Below are 21,827 nucleotides of genomic sequence, written 5' to 3'. Positions count from 1 at the left end.
CCTGGGCTCTGGCACCTTTATTTTGGGGGTCATCGGGCTCTGGCACCTTTATTTTGGGGGTCACCGGGCTCTGGCACCTTTATTTTAGGGGTCCCTGGGCTCTGGCACCTTTATTTTGGGGGTCCCTGGGCTCTGGCACCTTTATTTTGGGGGTCCCTGGGCTCTGGCACCTTTATTTTGGGGGTCACCGGGTTCTGGCACCTTTATTTTGGGGGTCCCTGGGCTCTGGCACCTTTATTTTGGGGGTCCCTGGGCTCTGGCACCTTTATTTTGGGGGTCACCGGGCTCTGGCACCTTTATTTTGGGGGTCACCGGGTTCTGGCACCTTTATTTTGGGGGTCCCTGGGCTCTGGCACCTTTATTTTGGGGGTCCCTGGGCTCTGGCACCTTTATTTTGGGGGTCACCGGGCTCTGGCACCTTTATTTTGGGGGTCCCTGGGCTCTGGCACCTTTATTTGGGGGTCACCGGGCTCTGGCACCTTTATTTTGGGGGTCCCTGGGCTCTGGCACCTTTATTTGGGGGTCACCGGGCTCTGGCACCTTTATTTTGGGGGTCCCTGGGCTCTGGCACCTTTATTTTGGGGGTCCCTGGGCTCTGGCACCTTTATTTTGGGGTAACGGGCTGCAAAGGTTGAGAACCCCTGGTCTAAGGTATGAGGTAAAGTCAGATCTATGACATAAATGTCATAAGTATGAAATAAAAATTGGAAAATATGAGATTTTAAGTTGGAATTATGAGATAAAAAGTCGAAATTATGAGTTAAAACTGTCAGAATCATGAAATCGCATGACAATTTCAATAAAAAAAGTAAAATCTACGACATAAATGACTTAAAATGAGTCAAAATTATGAATTAGAAAGCTGAAAGTCTGAGAAAACAGCCAAAATAAGACATAAGTGTGATAGAAAAGTCTTAATTATTATCTCATTATTAAGATTATGTCAGAATTAGGATTTAACCCAAAAATGTGACGTTTTCTTTTATAGTTTTGCCTTTTTTCTGTGCTTTTTTATTCTGTAATTTCTCTTTTTTTCTCTCTTAAGACTCATCATCCCATAATCTAACGACTCCTCTCATTATTCCTCCATACGTCATAATTCTGACTGTAGATCTGAATCATAATCACTGGTTTACTCTGAAATGTCCTATCTGGGCTTCCGTAGACAGAGTTGTGCAGTGAAACCTCCCAGTCCTGTAGAAGCAGCCGTCTGTTCTTTATTATTATTATGATCACAGTCCCAGACTCTGCAGGCTGTGCTGTAAAATAATCCACCATGAAAATAAAGATGTAAATAAATGTTATAAAGGTTAACAGCCTCGCTGGGACTCAGACATGTGTCTGATCTTCTATAAATGATTTAAAGGCTCATCTCTGCTCTGATTCTCTGTGCTTCTGTCTGCATGGATGCTCGTTTTTATGGCAGTAGTTTAGATCAACCTCCTGAGAAATCCTGATGTGAAATAGAAGCTGATTTATCCTGCTCATGTTCCTCTGTTTTACCTGATCGTTTTCATGTCTGCTAATAAAAATGTTGGATTCTGAGAACGCTGATTCTGAAATGTCTAAAAGAAACAGCCATAAATAAACCAGGTACATGAGGAGCTAGCGCCACCTACAGGACAAACATCAACATGAGATAAAAAGTCAGAATATAGAGTTTATGGTGAAATTTTAAATTATTCACAGAAAACCTTAAAAAAACCGTTAAATTTCCACAAGATATAAAAACGCTGCATTGAAAACTAGACTAAACATTATACTTGTTAAAATAATCACAAATAAATGAGTAAAAATCAGTTCATTTCCATCCTGTGATGATAAAGACTTTTATTTTGAAAGGCTCGCCGGATGTTCCATCTCAGTGTTACTGACTCTGCCTTGACGCTGGTCCTCAACAGCTGGTTAGCATTTAGGCTAATGGGTTATCTAGCTGGTTCTGGGGCTGAAATGAGTTTAAACGACGTTAGGTTAGACACGAAGAGACTAATGCTAAGCTACAGGATGCTAATCCTTCATTAACGGCGCTAACAGTTCTATTTAGAGCGGTGGTTAGCATCCAGCTAAAGGCTAGTTAGCCTGCTAGCTCCGGTGTCAAAACAACAGAACCCTCCCCGGGTCTACCAGAGTCTACCGGGGTCTATCGGGGTCTACCGGGGTCTACCGGGGTCTACCGGGGTCTGCCAGGGTCTACCAGGGTCTACCGGGGTCTACCAGAGTCTACCGGGGTCTACCAGGGTCTACCGGGGTCTACCAGAGTCTACCGGGGTCTACCAGGGTCTACCGGGGTCTACCGGGGTTTAGCGGGTCTACCAGAGTCTACCGGGGTCTACCAGGGTCTGCCAGGGTCTACCAGAGTCTACCGGGGTCTACCAGGGTCTACCAGGGTCCATAGCCGTTGAAACATCCCGTTCCCGGAGATCCAGATGGAGACGAACGCTCCGAAGAGACGGGACAATAAGAAGTCCCTGCGGGTGAAGGTGATCAGCCTGGGGAACGCCGAGGTGGGAAAGGTACTGAAGGAGGTCTTCAATCCTAAATCTCAGATTACTTCAGGATTATTTTAGTCCAGACTGGGTGGATTTATTCCTGCCAGTCTACCGCGGTCAGGGTCTTTACTAATAAACCTGAATTATCAGACTTTATTTGACATGTCTGTTCAGAGAACTGGTGATTTATAAAAACAGATTTCTGGGTCTAAATATGACGGTCTGGTATATTAACGTTCATCATTATTCTGCTATGGAAGCCCATTCCTGCCAGTAAACAAAGAAAACAGGAAAGGTAGCTGATAGAAAATAAAATGTTTGACAAAATAAGAAGCTGAAAACTGTGAGATAAAATGTTGGATAGAGTGTCATAGACATATAAAAACTGAGTCATAAAATTTAATGTCAAAAGTATGTGATAGTGAGTTATAGTTAGGGGTGGGTAAAAATGTCGATTAATCGCAATATCTCAGTGTTTCCCCTCCAAATTCAATATCGATTCAGCAAATCCTCTGAATCACCTCCTGGCCAGAGGGGGTCGCTCGACCAAACAACAACCAGCCATAACCGTGTTCTGTGAGGTTTATCAGTTTCCAAGAGGACAGAAATATTATTAAAGTTTACATGCACTTTATTTTTTCAGTGTTTATACAGAACTGGCATGTTTTAACTTTTGTTCTCCATACGCACAAATAAGTTATTGTGCAAGTTTTTATTTTCAGATGTTTTATTGCTCAAAAATGTGAGGTGACCTACCGTCACATGGGAATGAACATTATTTAAAAATTGTCAACAGGTTATTTGTGTATTTCTACTCCTTACTGAATCGACAGTGAAGCATTTAAATCGATATCAAATCGAATCGTGAGGTTCTTAGCAATACCCAGCCCTTGTTATAATGTTAGCGACAAGTCAGGAAAAATCAAATTATCAGATAAAACAGAATTAAAAATATGTGATACAAGTTATAATCTCAACATGTCAAAATAATAGGATAGAATAAAGAAATAATAATAGGATAGAATATAGAAATAATAATAGGATAGAATAAAGAAATAATAATAGGATAGAATAAAGAAATAATAATAGGATAGAATAAAGAAATAATAATAGGATAGAATAAAGAAATAATAATAGGATAGAATAAAGAAATAATGATAATAGGAAAAAATAAAGAAATAATGATAATAGGAAAAAATAAAGAAATAATAATAGGATAAAATATAGAAATAATGATAGGATAGAATAAAGAAATAATGGGATAAAATAAAGAAATAATAATAATAGGATAGAATAAAGAAATAATAATAGGATAGAATAAAGAAATAATGGGATAAAATAAAGAAATAGTAATAGGATAGTATAAAGAAATAACGGGATAAAATAAAGAAATAATAATAATAGGATAGAATAAAGAAATAATAATAGGATAGAATAAAGAAATAATAGGATAGAATAAAGAAATAATAGGATAGAATAAAGAAATAATAATAGGATAGAATAAAGAAATAATGGGATAAAATAAAGAAATAGTAATAGGATAGTATAAAGAAATAACGGGATAAAATAAAGAAATAATAATAATAGGATAGAATAAAGAAATAATAATAGGATAGAATAAAGAAATAATGGGATAAAATAAAGAAATAGTAATAGGATAGTATAAAGAAATAATGGGATAAAATAAAGAAATAATAATAATAGGATAGAATAAAGAAATAATAATAGGAAAAAATAAAGAAATAATAATAATAGGATAGAATAAAGAAATAATAATAGGATAAAATATAGAAATAATGATAGGATAGAATAAAGAAATAATGGGATAAAATAAAGAAATAATAATAGGATAGTATAAAGAAATAATGGGATAAAATAAAGAAATAATAATAGGATAGTATAAAGAAATAATGGGATAAAATAAAGAAATAGTAATAGGATAGAATAAAGAAATAATAATAGGATAGTATAAAGAAATAATGGGATAAAATAAAGAAATAGTAATAGGATAGAATAAAGAAATAATAATAGGATAGAATAAAGAAATAATAATAGGATAAAATATAGAAATAATGATAGGATAGAATAAAAAAAATAATAGGAAAAAATAAAGAATTATTATAGGATAGAATAAAGAAATAATAATAGGATAAAATATAGAAATAATGATAGGATAGAAAAAAAAATAATAGGAAAAAATAAAGAATTATTATAGGATAGAATAAAGAAAAAATAATAGGATAAAATATAGAAATAATGATAGGATAGAATAAAGAAATAATGGGATAAAATATAGAAATAATAATAGGATAGAATATAGAAATAATAATAGGATAGAATACAGAAATAATAATAGGATGAAATAAAGAAATAATAACAGGATAGAATAGAGAAATAATAGGATAAACTAGAATAAATTTTGTGAAACACTTTTTTATATTTTATTTTTTTTGCGGTGTAAACAGACATCTGTGTCTCTGGCATGAATCTTTGTTGATTTAGAAACTCTATCATAGATATTTAACACATCATCGTTTATTCAGTCCAAGCTCCAATTGAAACTCTATCAATAATTAATATTATATTTAACATTAAAGTGCGCGTGTTCTTCTGGGAGATAAATATGATTATAACTGTTGGCACAGAAGGCCATCTTCAGCCAGGGTTCAAGGTAAACTGGCATTGTAGCACTTCCTGTACAGACTTTCTAAATAAAAGCCTCTGCTAGGCGATGTAGTAACACAGTAGGACCTCCAGAGGGCAGCATTTAGCTGATATGGTCATCAGCCCTTCAAAATAAAACCCCTTCACATAATAAATCTGATAAAAATGGTATTAATACACTCCTTCATTTTCTGATGAATCTACAGATTTAATTGTAGATATTATAACATATATGTGTATATTTTTTATTTTGTTCTTTTTTTAACTATTTGGGGAATCAAACAGCGGTGATTATTAGTAATCCGGTAAATGAATGTCAGCATAGATCAGCTTTTATAACTGAAGAATCTCATTAAAGCTGTGTTTATTATTTAAACCTCCTAAAACCTGGCGTGAACTCCAGCCTTAACCTGACCGTTGAGTCTGACACGCTTTGATTCGTTGACTCTGTAGACGGTCTAAACCCGACCCTGTCTCTGTTCTAGAGCTGCATCATCAAACGCTACTGTGAGAAGAGGTTCGTCCCCAAGTACCTGGCCACCATCGGCATCGACTACGGCGTCACCAAGTAAGCTCGCCGATGGCTGTGGTCAACAGCGTCGGTGTTCCCGTGTATAACAGTGAAATAAAAAACCTTAACCGCTGCTGTAAAAGGTTAAAAAGACCATAACGCCATGGATGGTTCTGTCTTTGTGCCAGAGTCCAGGTTCGTGACCGAGAAATCAAAGTGAACATCTTTGACATGGCCGGACATCCGTTCTTCTACGAGGTGAGTCACATGAGCTCCTCCCCTCTACATTTATGTGTCTGTAGTGTTGCCGGACGCAGCGACCCCTGTGGTCCAATCAGGCGTCTCTAATTATCGCCGTAAAGATGTGTAGTCAGAGAAGTGTTCAGAAACATCAGCGCTCTGTCTTCCTCAGGTGCGTAACGAGTTCTACAAGGACAGTCAGGGCGTGCTGCTGGTCTACGACGTAGGGCTCCGGGAGAGCTTCGACGCCCTCGACAGCTGGCTCGGCGAGATGAAACAGGAAATGGGCTCCCAGGCCAACATGGACAGCATCGTCTTCGTCGTCTGTGCTAACAAGGTGGCCATCAGTCTCAGGACATCGGCAAGGTTTGTACGCCATCAAAACAGGAAGTTAAAGTGTCCGTCATCTGTCCGTGCAGGTGGACCTGACGAAGCGGCGGGTGGTGGACGAAGGCGAGGGGCGTCTGTGGGCGGAGTCCAGAGGGTTCCACTACTTTGAGACGTCGGCTCAGAGCGGCGAGGGCATCAACGAGATGTTCCAGGTACTCCGATGAGCGTTCTCCCGCTTTCTCAGAAGCTGACAGTCGTTTGATTACTCTGTCTCTGTCTCTCAGGCGTTCTTCTCCTCCATCACCGACATGTGTGAGAATGGCGGGAAGCGTCCGGTGGCGGAGGTCAGCGTGGGCTTCACCAAGGAGCAGGCCGACACCATCAGACGCATCCGAAACAGCAAGGACTCATGGGATATGCTGGGGGTCAAACCTGGTGCCACGCGGTGAGTAAAAGCAGGATAATTATGAATTAACCAAAACAACAATATCATTTATTAGAAGAACTCAGAGCCATGGAAGTTTTGTACAACTTTAACTTTCAAGTCCTGAGATCAAAGTCAGAGTTCTGAGATCAAAGTCAGGATTATCAGATCAAAGTCAGGATTATGAGGTCAAAGTAAGAATCTGGGATCAAAGTCAGATTTATGAGATCAAAGTCAGAATTATTAGATCAAAGTCAGAATTATTAGATCAAAGTCAGAATTCTCAGATCAAAGTCAGAATTATTAGATCAAAGTCAGAATTATTAGATCAAAGTCAGAATTATTAGATCAAAGTCAGAATTATTAGATCAAAGTCAGAATTATTAGATCAAAGTCAGAATTATTAGATCAAAGTCAGAATTATTAGATCAAAGTCAGAATTCTCAGATCAAAGTCAGAATTATTAGATCAAAGTCAGAATTCTCAGATCAAAGTCAGAATTATTAGATCAAAGTCAGAATTCTCAGATCAAAGTCAGAATTATTAGATCAAAGTCAGAATTATTAGATCAAAGTCAGAATTATTAGATCAAAGTCAGAATTATTAGATCAAAGTCAGAATTCTCAGATCAAAGTCAGAATTATTAGATCAAAGTCAGAATTCTCAGATCAAAGTCAGAATTATTAGATCAAAGTCAGAATTATTAGATCAAAGTCAGAATTATTAGATCAAAGTCAGAATTATGAGATCAAGGTTAGATTTTCGAGATCAAGGTCAGATTTATGAGATCAAAGTCAGAACTATGAGATCAAGGTCAGATTTTATAAGATCAAAGTCAGAATTATGAGATCAAAGTCAGAATTATGAGATCTAAGTCAGATTTTCGAGATCAAGGTCAGATTTATGAGATCAAAGTCAGAGTTATGAGATCAAAGTCAGATTTATGAGATCAAAGTCAGATTTATGAGATCAAAGTCAGATTTATGAGATCAAAGTCAGGATTATGAGATCAAAGTCAGATTTATGAGATCAAAGTCAGGATTATGAGATCAAAGTCAGAATTCTGAGATCCAAGTCAGAATTCTGGGATCAAAGTCAGAATTCTCAGATCAAAGTCAGAATTATTAGATCAAAGTCAGAATTCTCAGATCAAAGTCAGAATTATTAGATCAAAGTCAGAATTCTCAGATCAAAGTCAGAATTATTAGATCAAAGTCAGAATTATTAGATCAAAGTCAGAATTATTAGATCAAAGTCAGAATTCTCAGATCAAAGTCAGAATTCTCAGATCAAAGTCAGATTTATGAGATCAAAGTCAGATTTATGAGATCAGAGTCAGATTTATGAGGTTAAAGTCAGAATTATGAGATCAAAGTCAGAATTATGAGATCAAAGTTAGAATTATGAGATCCAAGTCAGAATTTTGAGATCCAAGTCAGAATTCTCAGATCAAAGTCAGAATTCTCAGATCAAAGTCAGAATTCTCAGATCAAAGTCAGAATTATTAGATCAAAGTCAGAATTATTAGATCAAAGTCAGAATTATTAGATCAAAGTCAGAATTCTCAGATCAAAGTCAGAATTATTAGATCAAAGTCAGAATTATTAGATCAAAGTCAGAATTATTAGATCAAAGTCAGAATTCTCAGATCAAAGTCAGAATTATTAGATCAAAGTCAGAATTCTCAGATCAAAGTCAGAATTATTAGATCAAAGTCAGAATTATTAGATCAAAGTCAGAATTATTAGATCAAAGTCAGAATTCTCAGATCAAAGTCAGAATTATTAGATCAAAGTCAGAATTCTGACCCTTGTCCATGAATGTGACATATAAAGGTTGGATCTTAAAATGATATTTTTCCATCAGTCCTTGTCCATAATAACATCATGTGCTGAAATAAACAATAAAGAGATGAAGCCTTTGACAAACTTAATGAGTGGATCAAACAACCCTGACAGCGGTAACCAAACAACAACAAAAGTGGTGTATGGCTTTTAAACCCGCTCAGACCAAAGAATCATGATGACAGGGGCTGAAAGTCAGACGTTTTTAGTTGTCTGATTGTGATTCCCTTCTCTTTGTTTCCAGGGAGGAAGTGAACAAGGCGTACAGGAAGTTGGCCGTCCTGCTGCACCCGGATAAATGCGTGGCCCCTGGCAGCGAGGACGCCTTTAAGGCAGTGGTGAACGCTCGCACGTCACTGCTGAAGAACATTAAATAACAGACAGTCACGTATGAAAGCGTTGACCTCACAGACTGCTGATCACACGCTGACCTACCTACAGTATTTATTTATTTATTTATTTAGCCACCTATTTATTGAACCTGTTAGCGTCTTGTGTGCCATGTTCTTGCCACAGTGCTGTATGCCAAGCTAACGTCGGACCACACTTACACACATGCCACGTCTGTAAACGGGTGGGCTCAGAGCGCCAGTGTGTGGAGGAAGACTGTTTATTTTCCTGTCTCATCAAAAGTAGACCTAACATTCCAGCTCCAGCCTTATGTCCAAATGTTGCCAACATATTTGCACAATCTTGGCCTAGTCCACACGTGGTCAGGTATTTTTGATAACAGAGGTTTTCCTCCTCCACTTTCAGAAACACCTTTGTCCACATGAAAACCTAAAAACCCTAGAGGAAGTACGAGGGTCGTTGGTTTGAACAACAGAATATTCTAAAGCTTGATGACATCATCTTTCTAGTCCATCAAAGGCTTCAAAGCGTGACATCAAAGGCAGAGGACGGAATGTTGGTGAAGCCGGGGGCTAGTCCATGGCAAGAAAGCAGGTCCAAGTTGTGCAGACATGTTGACAATATTTGGAAAAGGGGGTAGAACTGGCAAGAATTGCTCCTCTCCCAAATGTTGCCAACATATTTGTGCAACTGAGACAGTGCTCTCTTCCTATTGGTTAAAAATATGACTGAAAAAATTGTTTAATTGCAAAAAAAGGTTGGAAACTTCTTGGAAAGTGTTTTTTTTCACTCCTTACCAATTCCACCCACTCTCCCAAATGTTGCGAACATATTTGTGCAGCTGAGACACTGCTCTAACTGTTGGTTTAAACTATGACTCAAGATCATGTTTTAATTGTAAAAATATGTTGGCAACATTTGGAAAAATTGGTGGAACTTGCATGGATTGAAGTGTTTCTTCGCTTGTCAACAGTTTCACACACTTTAACAAATGTTGACAACATGTTTGTGCAATTTAAACACTGCTTCCTTTTTCTTTTTTGTTCAAAATAATACAACAAAATGTTGCCAATGTTTTTGTGCCATGTGGGCAGGATCTTCAGTCAGATTTTTAACCAAGAGAGAGAGAATTGTCTAAATTGCACAAACATGTTGGCAACATTTAGAAAAGTGTGTGGAACTGGCAAACCATCAGGACATACCAGTTCCAGATACTTTCCCATCATGTTTATGCAATTTAGACATCCTTAAGCAGATTCCACCCAAGAGAGCACTGTCTCAGTTGCTCAATTATGTTGCCAACAACGGACAAAAGGAGAGACTGTTCTGTGTCTTTGCCGGTGGGCGGGGCTTTTATTAGTTTTCTGGTATCAGAGTTCACTTTAACCCTTTGAGTTTAAACTAAATCTATGAAAGCTCGTCTCTTCAGAGTAAAGCTGCTGAGGTAAACGGCGGTTATTTGATTTAAACTCTACGACCGTTTACAGACGACAGGACGTTCAGCTACGGCTGTTTACGACTTCTGACCGCGATGTTGGAGACATCGCGCCGCTACGAGCAGAAGCGTTTTATAGCCGAATGAAAGCATGCAACTAGTTTTATTTTTTTACATGCGTATAAACAGGATATGAGAAACGTGGGTGGAGCTTCCACTCATCTTTGATGTTTATTTTTGTCTGTTTTTAAAGGGAAGTGTCTCTGCTGTAGTTGGTAACATAAATACCCTCTGATTTATCATCGCCACGGCACCGCTCCAACAATGTTCTAGCGCCAATAAATTAGAGGATTTAACAGCCTTTAGTTTGACAAATTAAAGGGAACCTCCTAAGGGAAGCTGATTCTGCTCAGCATAAACATGGAAAATCAGCTGTGGGGGGGGGGGGGGCTTTTATTTTGAAAATCCAGCCACCTTAGATTCAGCTGGGTTAAATTTTAAAATGTTGGCTTTCCTTTAAATAACCCGCTCTGGAGAAATTGTTGGAGCCCATTTTAAAATAATTAAGGCTTTTATTTTTAAAATCCAGTCTAGTTATTGCGTACACTTCCATTTTAAAGGCAGGAAAAGCCAAAAATGACAGAGGTTTAGAAATATTGAATTCAAAGACATTTAGAAGGAGGTTGTTTGGAGCATGCTGCCATCACATATCAGATCTTATTTCTTCTACATGTAAACATAATGACATTTATTTTGTATATTACGGACAGTGAGAATATTTAGATTTAAGGACTGATAGAAAATAAGGAGTGAGTGTGAGAGGAGAGAGTGGGTCTTTATTTTGTCCCTGTCTCAACCCGGTACCTCAATGACCCTCAGCAATCACAGACCAATCAGACGACACGAGGATGATGAAGATGATGAAGATGATGCGTCTCCTGTCACCTCGGACACTTTGGTCACGGTCACAAAGAAGAGGAAGAGCAGGAGCGTTACAGGCAGAGCCGGGAGAAACGTTCAGATTCAGCTGGAGTCAGGAAGAAGACGTTGGCTGTGTCCAAACATGTGGAAAAGTGGGCGGAGCTGACGAGGAGCACGGCAAACCTTCAGGCCTTGCCGGTTCCACCCACTGTTCTAAATGGTGCCAACATATTTGTGCATTTTAGACATGACCCTCAGTCTCTCCCATAGAAGAAGATAATGTAATGTATTTATCTTCTAAGGTCGAGTCCTTCCCTCTCATGAGGATGTTTTAGCATTTCTAGGAGATGCCAGGACCATCTTTCCCACTTCTTCCCACAGAGGCTGAATGGCCAGTGAAGCATGGATGCTGTGACGTTTGAGACAGGAGACATTTAGAGTAGACTCTAGTATCGTGCTCGAGTTCACATATAATAACGAGCAGACTTGGGCTCCCCACTGAAACACACATGTCCCCTGCCATCATTTCCGTGTCACATGACTTCATTGTACATGTAGGATGTGGTTTGGACACAGCCAGAGTCCCACTGAAACGTTCATGGGTTTAAAGTTTCATTTTACCTTTGGTGTGAGCGTGAATGTAAGCGTGAGCGCGTGTGTTTGTCTCACTGTGGTTCTTCTATGTGCATGTTTGTTCAACTGGACTGTTTTTGAAATAATAAAAGACTAAAATACTCCTCTGACTCCAGACCCTGTCCTTATGTGAGCGTCTGTGCATGTGTGTAAAGGCTGCAAAGGTTGAACTGAGTCAGTGAGGCCTGCAGGTCTTTAGGTGTTCTTTTTGGACCTCCTGGATGAGTCGTCATCGCGCTCTTGGAGTCATGTTGGTAGGCCGGCCACCTCTGGGAAGGTTCACCACTGTTCACAGTTTTTCCCTTTGGTGGATAATGGCCCTCGCTGAGGTTGGCTGATAGAAGCCTCTTTATGTAGTTTCTGTGAACTCTCGGTCCTTTTCTGTGAAAATGTTGATGTTTTTGAATTCCAGGTCTGGTTTGGGACGTTTTCGGGACGCGTCCCGGCAGAGCTGTCCTCACTGACACACCTGCATGCTTACATTAGGTGACCTGGTTGGACCTGGACCAATCCTATCATGGCACACTGACTGTTAATCTGCCGTCTTAATGATCTGCCATTTGTCTCTGTTTCAGGGATTCCCATCAGGATTAGCGCACGCCTCCTCAGCCTCCATGTTTGATGTGCGGTAGCTGTGCTGCCTGGTTGCTCTGCTCCTTGTTCTCTTCATTTTCAGAGACATTGGACTGAAGAAGAACGGCGCTGACGACCTGAAACCAGCAGCTGGGACCGTCTTTTTCTCCTGGTGGACTCTGGATGTGATTCAGCTGAATCCTGGAGGTAAGAACCACCCAGAAAGAAGCTCAGAGGATGTAAACATCCGATCCTCCTCACCTTTCTAAAGCAGTAATGAAGCTGATCAGAGCTGGGTTAGAGACGGACTTTCTTTAAATATGTGCTTTTATTCTTGGACAAGCTCCTGGAGAAAAACAAAGTTTGTACTGCTGCCTAGGAACCAGTGACAGTTACGAGCTTATTGATCAGAGGATAGTTAGTTTAAATCTGTTTTTATTTCAGGAACATTAAAATAATAAGCAACAATCAAACTGATTCCTGTTTAATACTGTGGCAACAAAGTTAGAAACCCCGACTCCAAAAGTTGAGCAATTTATTATTTAACTGTCAAAAATGGCTGAACAATGTCTAGACTGCACAAACGAGTGAAACTGGCAACTCCCAACAACTTTTCCAAATGTTGCCAATGTGTTTGTGCAATTTAGATCATGCTCTCTCTTTGGTCAAAAATATGACCAGAGATTATCTCTAAATTGCAAATATCTGTTGAAAATGTTTTAAAAATGGATGGGACTTGCAATGATTGAAGCTTCAACTTGCTTCTCATCAGCTGCAATTACTTTCCCAAATGTTGTCAACATATTTGTGCAATTTGGACCATGCTCTCTTTCTATTGGATAACTGTGACTGAAGATCATGTCTACATTGCGTAAGTATGTTGGCAACATTTAGGAAAGTCATTTGAACTGGTGAGGAGCAAAGATTTCCCTCTTTCGTTGCCAGTTTCAGTCAACCTCCCAAATATTGCCAATGTCTTTGTGCAATTTAGATCATGCTGTCTTTCTTTTGTCGAAGATAGAACTTTGGATCACGTCTGAATTGCAGAAAAATGTTTGCAAGATTTGGAAAAGTGGCTGGAACTGGCAAGGACTGAAGGTTCACCCTGCTCCTTGCCAGTTCCAGCCAGTTTTCCTGTATGTTGCCAACATGTTTATGCAATTTTTCCCACGCCCTGTCCTTTTTGGTTAAAACCTGCCTGAAGACCATGTCTACAATTGTGAAAAATATGTTGAAGTGGTTGGAAGCAGCAATTATCTAAAGTTTGCTTTGTTTCTCACCAGTTCCAACCACGTCTCAAAATGTTGCCAACATTTTGTACAATGTAGACTTTGTTGTTTGGCTTCAGTTAATGATAAATGGTAGAGTATTTGGTGTCAGTTTATTAACCTGGGTTTATGGTGGATATACGGGCTTTTATTCACAGAGGTAAGAGAGCTGGAGCTGCTGTGCTGTTTGGTGTTCTCAGCCGTGGAGGAAGATCTGCTCACCATGGAGAGAGAAACAAGATCCTGATGTAAAGATGGAGATTCACCATCTGGATTAAAGATGGAGACGAAACATCCAGGACAGGTTTGAGTTAATACAGGAGGGAGAACCTAAAATGGAACAGACATCCCAGTCAGGACAGATATGGACTAAAAAGGAATAAAGACAGAGGAGAAGTAGAGCAACGGAGGAGAGAGAATGAGAACGGAGCAGAAGAGGAGCCAAACTGGAGAGAAACAGCGATGAAAGGGGGCACTTCTTCATCTGCAGAAAAAACACTAAAACTCTGCAGGAGGTCAGTGTGAAACACGAAAACTCTGCAGCAGGTCAGTCTGAAACACGAAAACTCTGCAGCAGGTCAGTCTGAAACACTAAAACTCTGCAGCAGGTCAGTCTGAAACACTAAAAGTCTGCAGCAGGTCAGTCTGAAACACGAAAACTCTGCAGCAGGTCAGTCTGAAACACTAAAACGCTACAGCAGGTCAGTCTGAAACACTAAAACGCTACAGCAGGTCAGTCTGAAACACTAAAACGCTACAGCAGGTCAGTCTGAAACACGAAAACTCTACAGCAGGTCAGTCTGAAACACTAAAACTCTGCAGCAGGTCAGTCTGAAACACTAAAACTCTGCAGCAGGTCAGTCTGAAGCACTAAAACTCTGCAGCAGGTCAGTCTGAAACACTAAAACTCTGCAGCAGGTCAGTCTGAAACACTAAAACGCTACAGCAGGTCAGTCTGAAACACTAAAAGTCTACAGGAGGTCAGTCTGAAGCACTAAAACTCTGCAGCAGGTCAGTCTGAAACACTAAAACTCTGCAGCAGGTCAGTCCTAAACACTATAACTACAGCAGGTCAGTCTGAAACACTAAAACTCTGCAGCAGGTCAGTCTGAAACACTATAACTCTGCAGCAGGTCAGTCTGAAACACTAAAACGCTACAGCAGGTCAATCTGAAACACTAAAAGTCTACAGCAGGTCAGTCTGAAACACTAAAACTCTGCAGCAGGTCAGTCCTAAACACTATAACTACAGCAGGTCAGTCTGAAACACTAAAACTCTGCAGCAGGTCAGTCCTAAACACTAAAACTGTACAGCAGGTCAGTTTGAAACACTAAAACTCTGCAGCAGGTCAGTCCTACACACTATAACTCTGCAGCAGGTCAGTCTGAAACACTAAAACTCTACAGCAGGTCAGTCTGAAACACTAAAACTCTGCAGCAGGTCAGTCTGAAACACTAAAACTCTGCAGCAGGTCAGTCTGAAACACTAAAACTCTGCAGCAGGTCAGTCTGAAACACTAAAACGCTACAGCAGGTCAGTCTGAAACACTAAAAGTTTACAGGAGGTCAGTCTGAAGCACTAAAACTCTGCAGCAGGTCAGTCTGAAACACTAAAACTCTGCAGCAGGTCAGTCCTAAACACTAAAACTCTGCAGCAGGTCAGTCTGAAACACTATAACTCTGCAGCAGGTCAGTCTGAAACACTAAAACTCTGCAGCAGGTCAGTCTGAAACACTATAACTCTGCAGCAGGTCAGTCTGAAACACTAAAACGCTACAGCAGGTCAGTCTGAAACACTAAAAGTCTACAGCAGGTCAGTCTGAAACACTAAAACTCTGCAGCAGGTCAGTCCTAAACACTATAACTACAGCAGGTCAGTCTGAAACACTAAAACTCTGCAGCAGGTCAGTCCTAAACACTAAAACTGTACAGCAGGTCAGTTTGAAACACTAAAACTCTGAAACAGGTCAGTCTGAAACACTAAAACTCTGCAGCAGGTCAGTCCTAAACACTATAACTCTACAGCAGGTCAGTCCTAAACACTATAACTACAGCAGGTCAGTCTGAAACACTAAAACTCTGCAGCAGGTCAGTCTGAAACACTAAAACTCTACAGCAGGTCTGTCTGAAACACTAAAACTCTACAGCAGGTCAGTCTGAAACACTATAACTCTGAAACAGGTCAGTCTGAAACACTAAAACTCTGCAGCAGGTCAGTCCTACACACTATAACTCTGCAGCAGGTCAGTCTGAAACACTAAAACTCTACAGCAGGTCAGTCTGAAACACTAAAACTCTGCAGCAGGTCAGTCTGAAACACTAAAACTCTACAGCAGGTCAGTCTGAAACACTATAACTCTGAAACAGGTCAGTCTGAAACACTACAACTCTGCAGCAGGTCAGTCTGAAACACTAAAACTCTGGAGCAGGTCAGTCTGAAACACTAAAACTCTGCAGCAGGTCAGTCCTAAACACATAAACTCTTCAGCAGTTCAGTCTGAAACACTAAAACTTTACAGCAGGTCAGTCCTAAACACTAAAACTCTACAGCAGGTCAGTGTGAAACACTAAAACTCTACAGCAGGTCAGTCTGGAACACTAAAACTCTACAGCAGGTCAGTCCTACACACTATAACTATAGCAGGTCAGTCTGAAACACTAAAACTCTACAGCAGGTCAGTCCTACACACTATAACTATAGCAGGTCAGTCTGAAACACTAAAACTCTACAGCAGGTCAGTCCTACACACTATAACTATAGCAGGTCAGTCTGAAACACTAAAACTCTGCAGCAGGTCAGTCCTAAACATTAAAACTCTACAGCAGGTCAGTCCTACACACTATAACTATAGCAGGTCAGTCTGAAACACTAAAACTCTACAGCAGGTCAGTCTGAAACACTAAAACTCTACAGCAGGTCAGTCCTACACACTATAACTATAGCAGGTCAGTCTGAAACACTAAAACTCTGCAGCAGGTCAGTCTGAAACACTAAAACTCTACAGCAGGTCAGTCTGAAACACTAAAACTCTGCAGCAGGTCAGTCTGAAACACTAAAACTCTACAGCAGGTCAGTCTGAAACACTATAACTCTGAAACAGGTCAGTCTGAAACACTACAACTCTGCAGCAGGTCAGTCTGAAACACTAAAACTCTGGAGCAGGTCAGTCTGAAACACTAAAACTCTGCAGCAGGTCAGTCCTAAACACATAAACTCTTCAGCAGTTCAGTCTGAAACACTAAAACTCTACAGCAGGTCAGTTTGAAACACTAAAACTCTGCAGCAGGTCAGTCCTAAACACTAAAACTCAGCAGCAGGTCAGTCCTAAACACTAAAACTCTGCAGCAGGTCAGTCTGGAACACTAAAACTCAGCAGCAGGTCAGTCCTAAACACTAAAACTCTGCAGCAGGTCAGTCTGGAACACTAAAACTCTGCAGCAGGTCAGTCTGGAACACTAAAACTCTGCAGCAGGTCAGTCCTAAACACTAAAACTCTGCAGCAGGTCAGTCTGAAACACTAAAACTCTGCAGCAGGTCAGTCTGGAACACTAAAACTCTGCAGCAGGTCAGTCTGAAACACTAAAACTCTACAGCAGGTCAGTCCTACACACTATAACTCTGCAGCAGGTCAGTCCTAAACACTAAAACTCTGCAGCAGGTCAGTCTGAAACACTAAAACTCTACAGCAGGTCAGTCCTACACACTATAACTATAGCAGGTCAGTCTGAAACACTAAAACTCTGCAGCAGGTCAGTCCTAAACACTAAAACTCTACAGCAGGTCAGTCCTACACACTATAACTATAGCAGGTCAGTCTGAAACACTAAAACTCTACAGCAGGTCAGTCTGAAACACTAACACTCTACAGCAGGTCAGTCCTACACACTATAACTATAGCAGGTCAGTCTGAAACACTAAAACTCTGCAGCAGGTCAGTCTGAAACACTAAAACTCTGCAGCAGGTCAGTCTGAAACACTAAAACGCTACAGCAGGTCAGTTTGAAACACTAAAACTCTACAGCAGGTCAGTCTGAAACACTAAAACGCTACAGCAGGTCAGTTTGAAACACTAAAACTCTGCAGCAGGTCAGTCCTAAACACTAAAACTCAGCAGCAGGTCAGTCCTAAACACTAAAACTCTGCAGCAGGTCAGTCTGGAACACTAAAACCCAGCAGCAGGTCAGTCCTAAACACTAAAACTCTGCAGCAGGTCAGTCTGGAACACTAAAACTCTGCAGCAGGTCAGTCTGGAACACTAAAACTCTGCAGCAGGTCAGTCTGAAACACTAAAACTCTACAGCAGGTCAGTCCTACACACTATAACTCTGCAGCAGGTCAGTCCTAAACACTAAAACTCTACAGCAGGTCAGTCTGAAACACTATAACTCAGCAGCAGGTCAGTCCTAAACACTAAAACTCAGCAGCAGGTCAGTCTGAAACACTAAAACTCTGCAGCAGGTCAGTCTGGAACACTAAAACTCTGCAGCAGGTCAGTCTGAAACACTAAAACTCTACAGCAGGTCAGTCCTACACACTATAACTCTGCAGCAGGTCAGTCTGAAACACTAAAACTCTGCAGCAGGTCAGTCCTAAACACTAAAACTCTGCAGCAGGTCAGTCTGAAACACTAAAACTCTGCAGCAGGTCAGTCTGGAACACTAAAACTCTGCAGCAGGTCAGTCTGAAACACTAAAACTCTACAGCAGGTCAGTCCTACACACTATAACTCTGCAGCAGGTCAGTCCTAAACACTAAAACTCTGCAGCAGGTCAGTCTGAAACACTAAAACTCTGCAGCAGGTCAGTCTGAAACACTAAAACTCTGCAGCAGGTCAGTCTGGAACACTAAAACTCTGCAGCAGGTCAGTCTGAAACACTAAAACTCTACAGCAGGTCAGTCCTACACACTATAACTCTGCAGCAGGTCAGTCCTAAACACTAAAACTCTGCAGAAGGTCAGTCTGAAACACTAAAACTCTGCAGCAGGTCAGTCCTAAACACTAAAACTCTGCAGCAGGTCAGTCTGAAACACTAAAACTCTGCAGCAGGTCAGTCCTAAACACTAAAACTCTGCAGCAGGTCAGTCTGAAACACTAAAACTCTGCAGCAGGTCAGTCTGGAACACTAAAACTCTGCAGCAGGTCAGTCTGAAACACTAAAACTCTACAGCAGGTCAGTCCTACACACTATAACTCTGCAGCAGGTCAGTCCTAAACACTAAAACTCTGCAGCAGGTCAGTCTGAAACACTAAAACTCTGCAGCAGGTCAGTCTGAAACACTAAAACTCTGCAGCAGGTCAGTCTGGAACACTAAAACTCTGCAGCAGGTCAGTCTGAAACACTAAAACTCTACAGCAGGTCAGTTCTACACACTATAACTCTGCAGCAGGTCAGTCCTAAACACTAAAACTCTGCAGAAGGTCAGTCTGAAACACTAAAACTCTGCAGCAGGTCAGTCCTAAACACTAAAACTCTGCAGCAGGTCAGTCTGAAACACTAAAACTCTGCAGCAGGTCAGTCTGAAACACTAAAACTCTACAGCAGGTCAGTCTGAAACACTAAAACGCTACAGCAGGTCAGTTTGAAACACTAAAACTCTACAGCAGGTCAGTCCTAAACACTATAACTACAGCAGGTCAGTCCTAAACACTAAAACTCAGCAGCAGGTCAGTCTGGAACACTAAAACTCAGCAGCAGGTCAGTCCTAAACACTAAAACTCTGCAGCAGGTCAGTCTGAAACACTAAAACTCTGCAGCAGGTCAGTCTGGAACACTAAAACTCTACAGCAGGTCAGTCCTACACACTATAACTCTGCAGCAGGTCAGTCTGAAACACTAAAACTCTGCAGCAGGTCAGTCCTAAACACTAAAACTCTGCAGCAGGTCAGTCTGAAACACTAAAACTCTGCAGCAGGTCAGTCCTAAACACTAAAACTCTGCAGCAGGTCAGTCTGAAACACTAAAACTCTGCAGCAGGTCAGTCTGAAACACTTAAACTCTGCAGCAGGTCAGTCTGAAACACTAAAATTCTACAGCAGGTCAGTCTGAAACACTAAAACTCTGCAGCAGGTCAGTCTGAAACACTAAAACTCTGCAGCAGGTCAGTCCTAAACACTAAAACTCTACAGCAGGTCAGTCTGAAACACTAAAACTCTGCAGCAGGTCAGTTTGAAACACTAAAACTCTGCAGCAGGTCAGTCTGAAACACTAAAACTGCAGCAGGTCAGTCCTACACACTATAACTCTGCAGCAGGTCAGTCCTAAACACTAAAACTCTACAGCAGGTCAGTCTGAAACACTATAACTCAGCAGCAGGTCAGTCCTAAACACTAAAACTCTACAGCAGGTCAGTCTGAAACACTATAACTCAGCAGCAGGTCAGTCCTAAACACTAAAACTCAGCAGCAGGTCAGTCTGAAACACTAAAACTCTGCAGCAGGTCAGTCTGGAACACTAAAACTCTGCAGCAGGTCAGTCTGAAACACTAAAACTCTACAGCAGGTCAGTCCTACACACTATAACTCTGCAGCAGGTCAGTCTGAAACACTAAAACTCTGCAGCAGGTCAGTCCTAAACACTAAAACTCTGCAGCAGGTCAGTCTGAAACACTAAAACTCTGCAGCAGGTCAGTCTGGAACACTAAAACTCTGCAGCAGGTCAGTCTGAAACACTAAAACTCTACAGCAGGTCAGTCCTACACACTATAACTCTGCAGCAGGTCAGTCCTAAACACTAAAACTCTGCAGCAGGTCAGTCTGAAACACTAAAACTCTGCAGCAGGTCAGTCTGAAACACTAAAACTCTGCAGCAGGTCAGTCTGGAACACTAAAACTCTGCAGCAGGTCAGTCTGAAACACTAAAACTCTACAGCAGGTCAGTCCTACACACTATAACTCTGCAGCAGGTCAGTCCTAAACACTAAAACTCTGCAGAAGGTCAGTCTGAAACACTAAAACTCTGCAGCAGGTCAGTCCTAAACACTAAAACTCTGCAGCAGGTCAGTCTGAAACACTAAAACTCTGCAGCAGGTCAGTCTGAAACACTAAAACTCTACAGCAGGTCAGTCTGAAACACTAAAACGCTACAGCAGGTCAGTTTGAAACACTAAAACTCTACAGCAGGTCAGTCCTAAACACTATAACTACAGCAGGTCAGTCCTAAACACTAAAACTCAGCAGCAGGTCAGTCCTAAACACTAAAACTCTGCAGCAGGTCAGTCTGAAACACTAAAACTCTGCAGCAGGTCAGTCTGGAACACTAAAACTCTACAGCAGGTCAGTCCTACACACTATAACTCTGCAGCAGGTCAGTCTGAAACACTAAAACTCTGCAGCAGGTCAGTCCTAAACACTAAAACTCTGCAGCAGGTCAGTCTGAAACACTAAAACTCTGCAGCAGGTCAGTCCTAAACACTAAAACTCTGCAGCAGGTCAGTCTGAAACACTAAAACTCTGCAGCAGGTCAGTCTGAAACACTTAAACTCTGCAGCAGGTCAGTCTGAAACACTAAAATTCTACAGCAGGTCAGTCTGAAACACTAAAACTCTGCAGCAGGTCAGTCTGAAACACTAAAACTCTGCAGCAGGTCAGTCTGAAACACTAAAACTCTGCAGCAGGTCAGTCCTAAACACTAAAACTCTACAGCAGGTCAGTCTGAAACACTAAAACTCTGCAGCAGGTCAGTTTGAAACACTAAAACTCTGCAGCAGGTCAGTCTGAAACACTAAAACTGCAGCAGGTCAGTCCTAAACACTAAAACTCTACAGCAGGTACTTCAGGGCCACCCTATCTAGAGTCAGGTTTTAGTTCTACATCCAAACCTCTGAGTTTGGTCTCCCTGGAGCAGTTCCCCAAATGGCAGTGGCAACGAGCAGAGACGGTCATCCTGCTCCTGAGGAGGAGGCTGCAGGCCGCTGTGCTGCAGCCTGATTGGATTAACCCTGAAAACTTCCTCTGATCCGGGCCAAGGCCAGGTGTTTACAGGCCTTTAAGCATTTTGGCAGAGAGACAATCAGATCAGCTGAGCGTGCAGCTCCATTAGAACATGTTCTAACGTTCTCTGTCATGATTTAGCATAAAATCATCAGAGGGGACCAGGTCAGACCAACTTAGGGCTCTGATAACCGCCCGTCCTTTCTTTAAGTC

The 21,827-nt window shown here is 41.0% G+C and overlaps 2 protein-coding genes across 2 annotated transcripts in view; both read left to right on the top strand.

Moving 5' to 3' along the window:
• Positions 1-1,875: 1,875 nt before the first annotated feature.
• dnajc27 (DnaJ (Hsp40) homolog, subfamily C, member 27) lies at positions 1,876-11,946 on the top strand. The gene is made up of 7 exons (XM_041782147.1): positions 1,876-2,513; positions 5,639-5,721; positions 5,853-5,922; positions 6,077-6,241; positions 6,324-6,446; positions 6,519-6,679; positions 8,747-11,946. The coding sequence occupies exons 1-7, from the start codon at positions 2,427-2,429 to the stop codon at positions 8,877-8,879; spliced, it is 822 nt and encodes a 273-aa protein (XP_041638081.1). The 5' UTR covers positions 1,876-2,426; the 3' UTR covers positions 8,880-11,946.
• A 2,183-nt stretch (positions 11,947-14,129) lies between these two features.
• LOC121506508 (adenylate cyclase type 8-like) overlaps positions 14,130-21,827 on the top strand; it is a 35,382-nt gene continuing 27,684 nt past the window's right edge. The window contains exon 1 of the mRNA XM_041782352.1: positions 14,130-14,198. The gene's annotated coding sequence lies outside the window, so the exon portion shown is untranslated. The remainder of the gene's footprint in view (positions 14,199-21,827) is intronic.

This window comes from Cheilinus undulatus, linkage group 24 (genome assembly GCF_018320785.1).
Source record: "Cheilinus undulatus linkage group 24, ASM1832078v1, whole genome shotgun sequence".
Lineage (NCBI taxonomy): Eukaryota > Metazoa > Chordata > Actinopteri > Labriformes > Labridae > Cheilinus > Cheilinus undulatus.
Note: the sequence above shows the minus strand (reverse complement) of the source record. Positions and strands in the feature narration are given on the sequence as shown.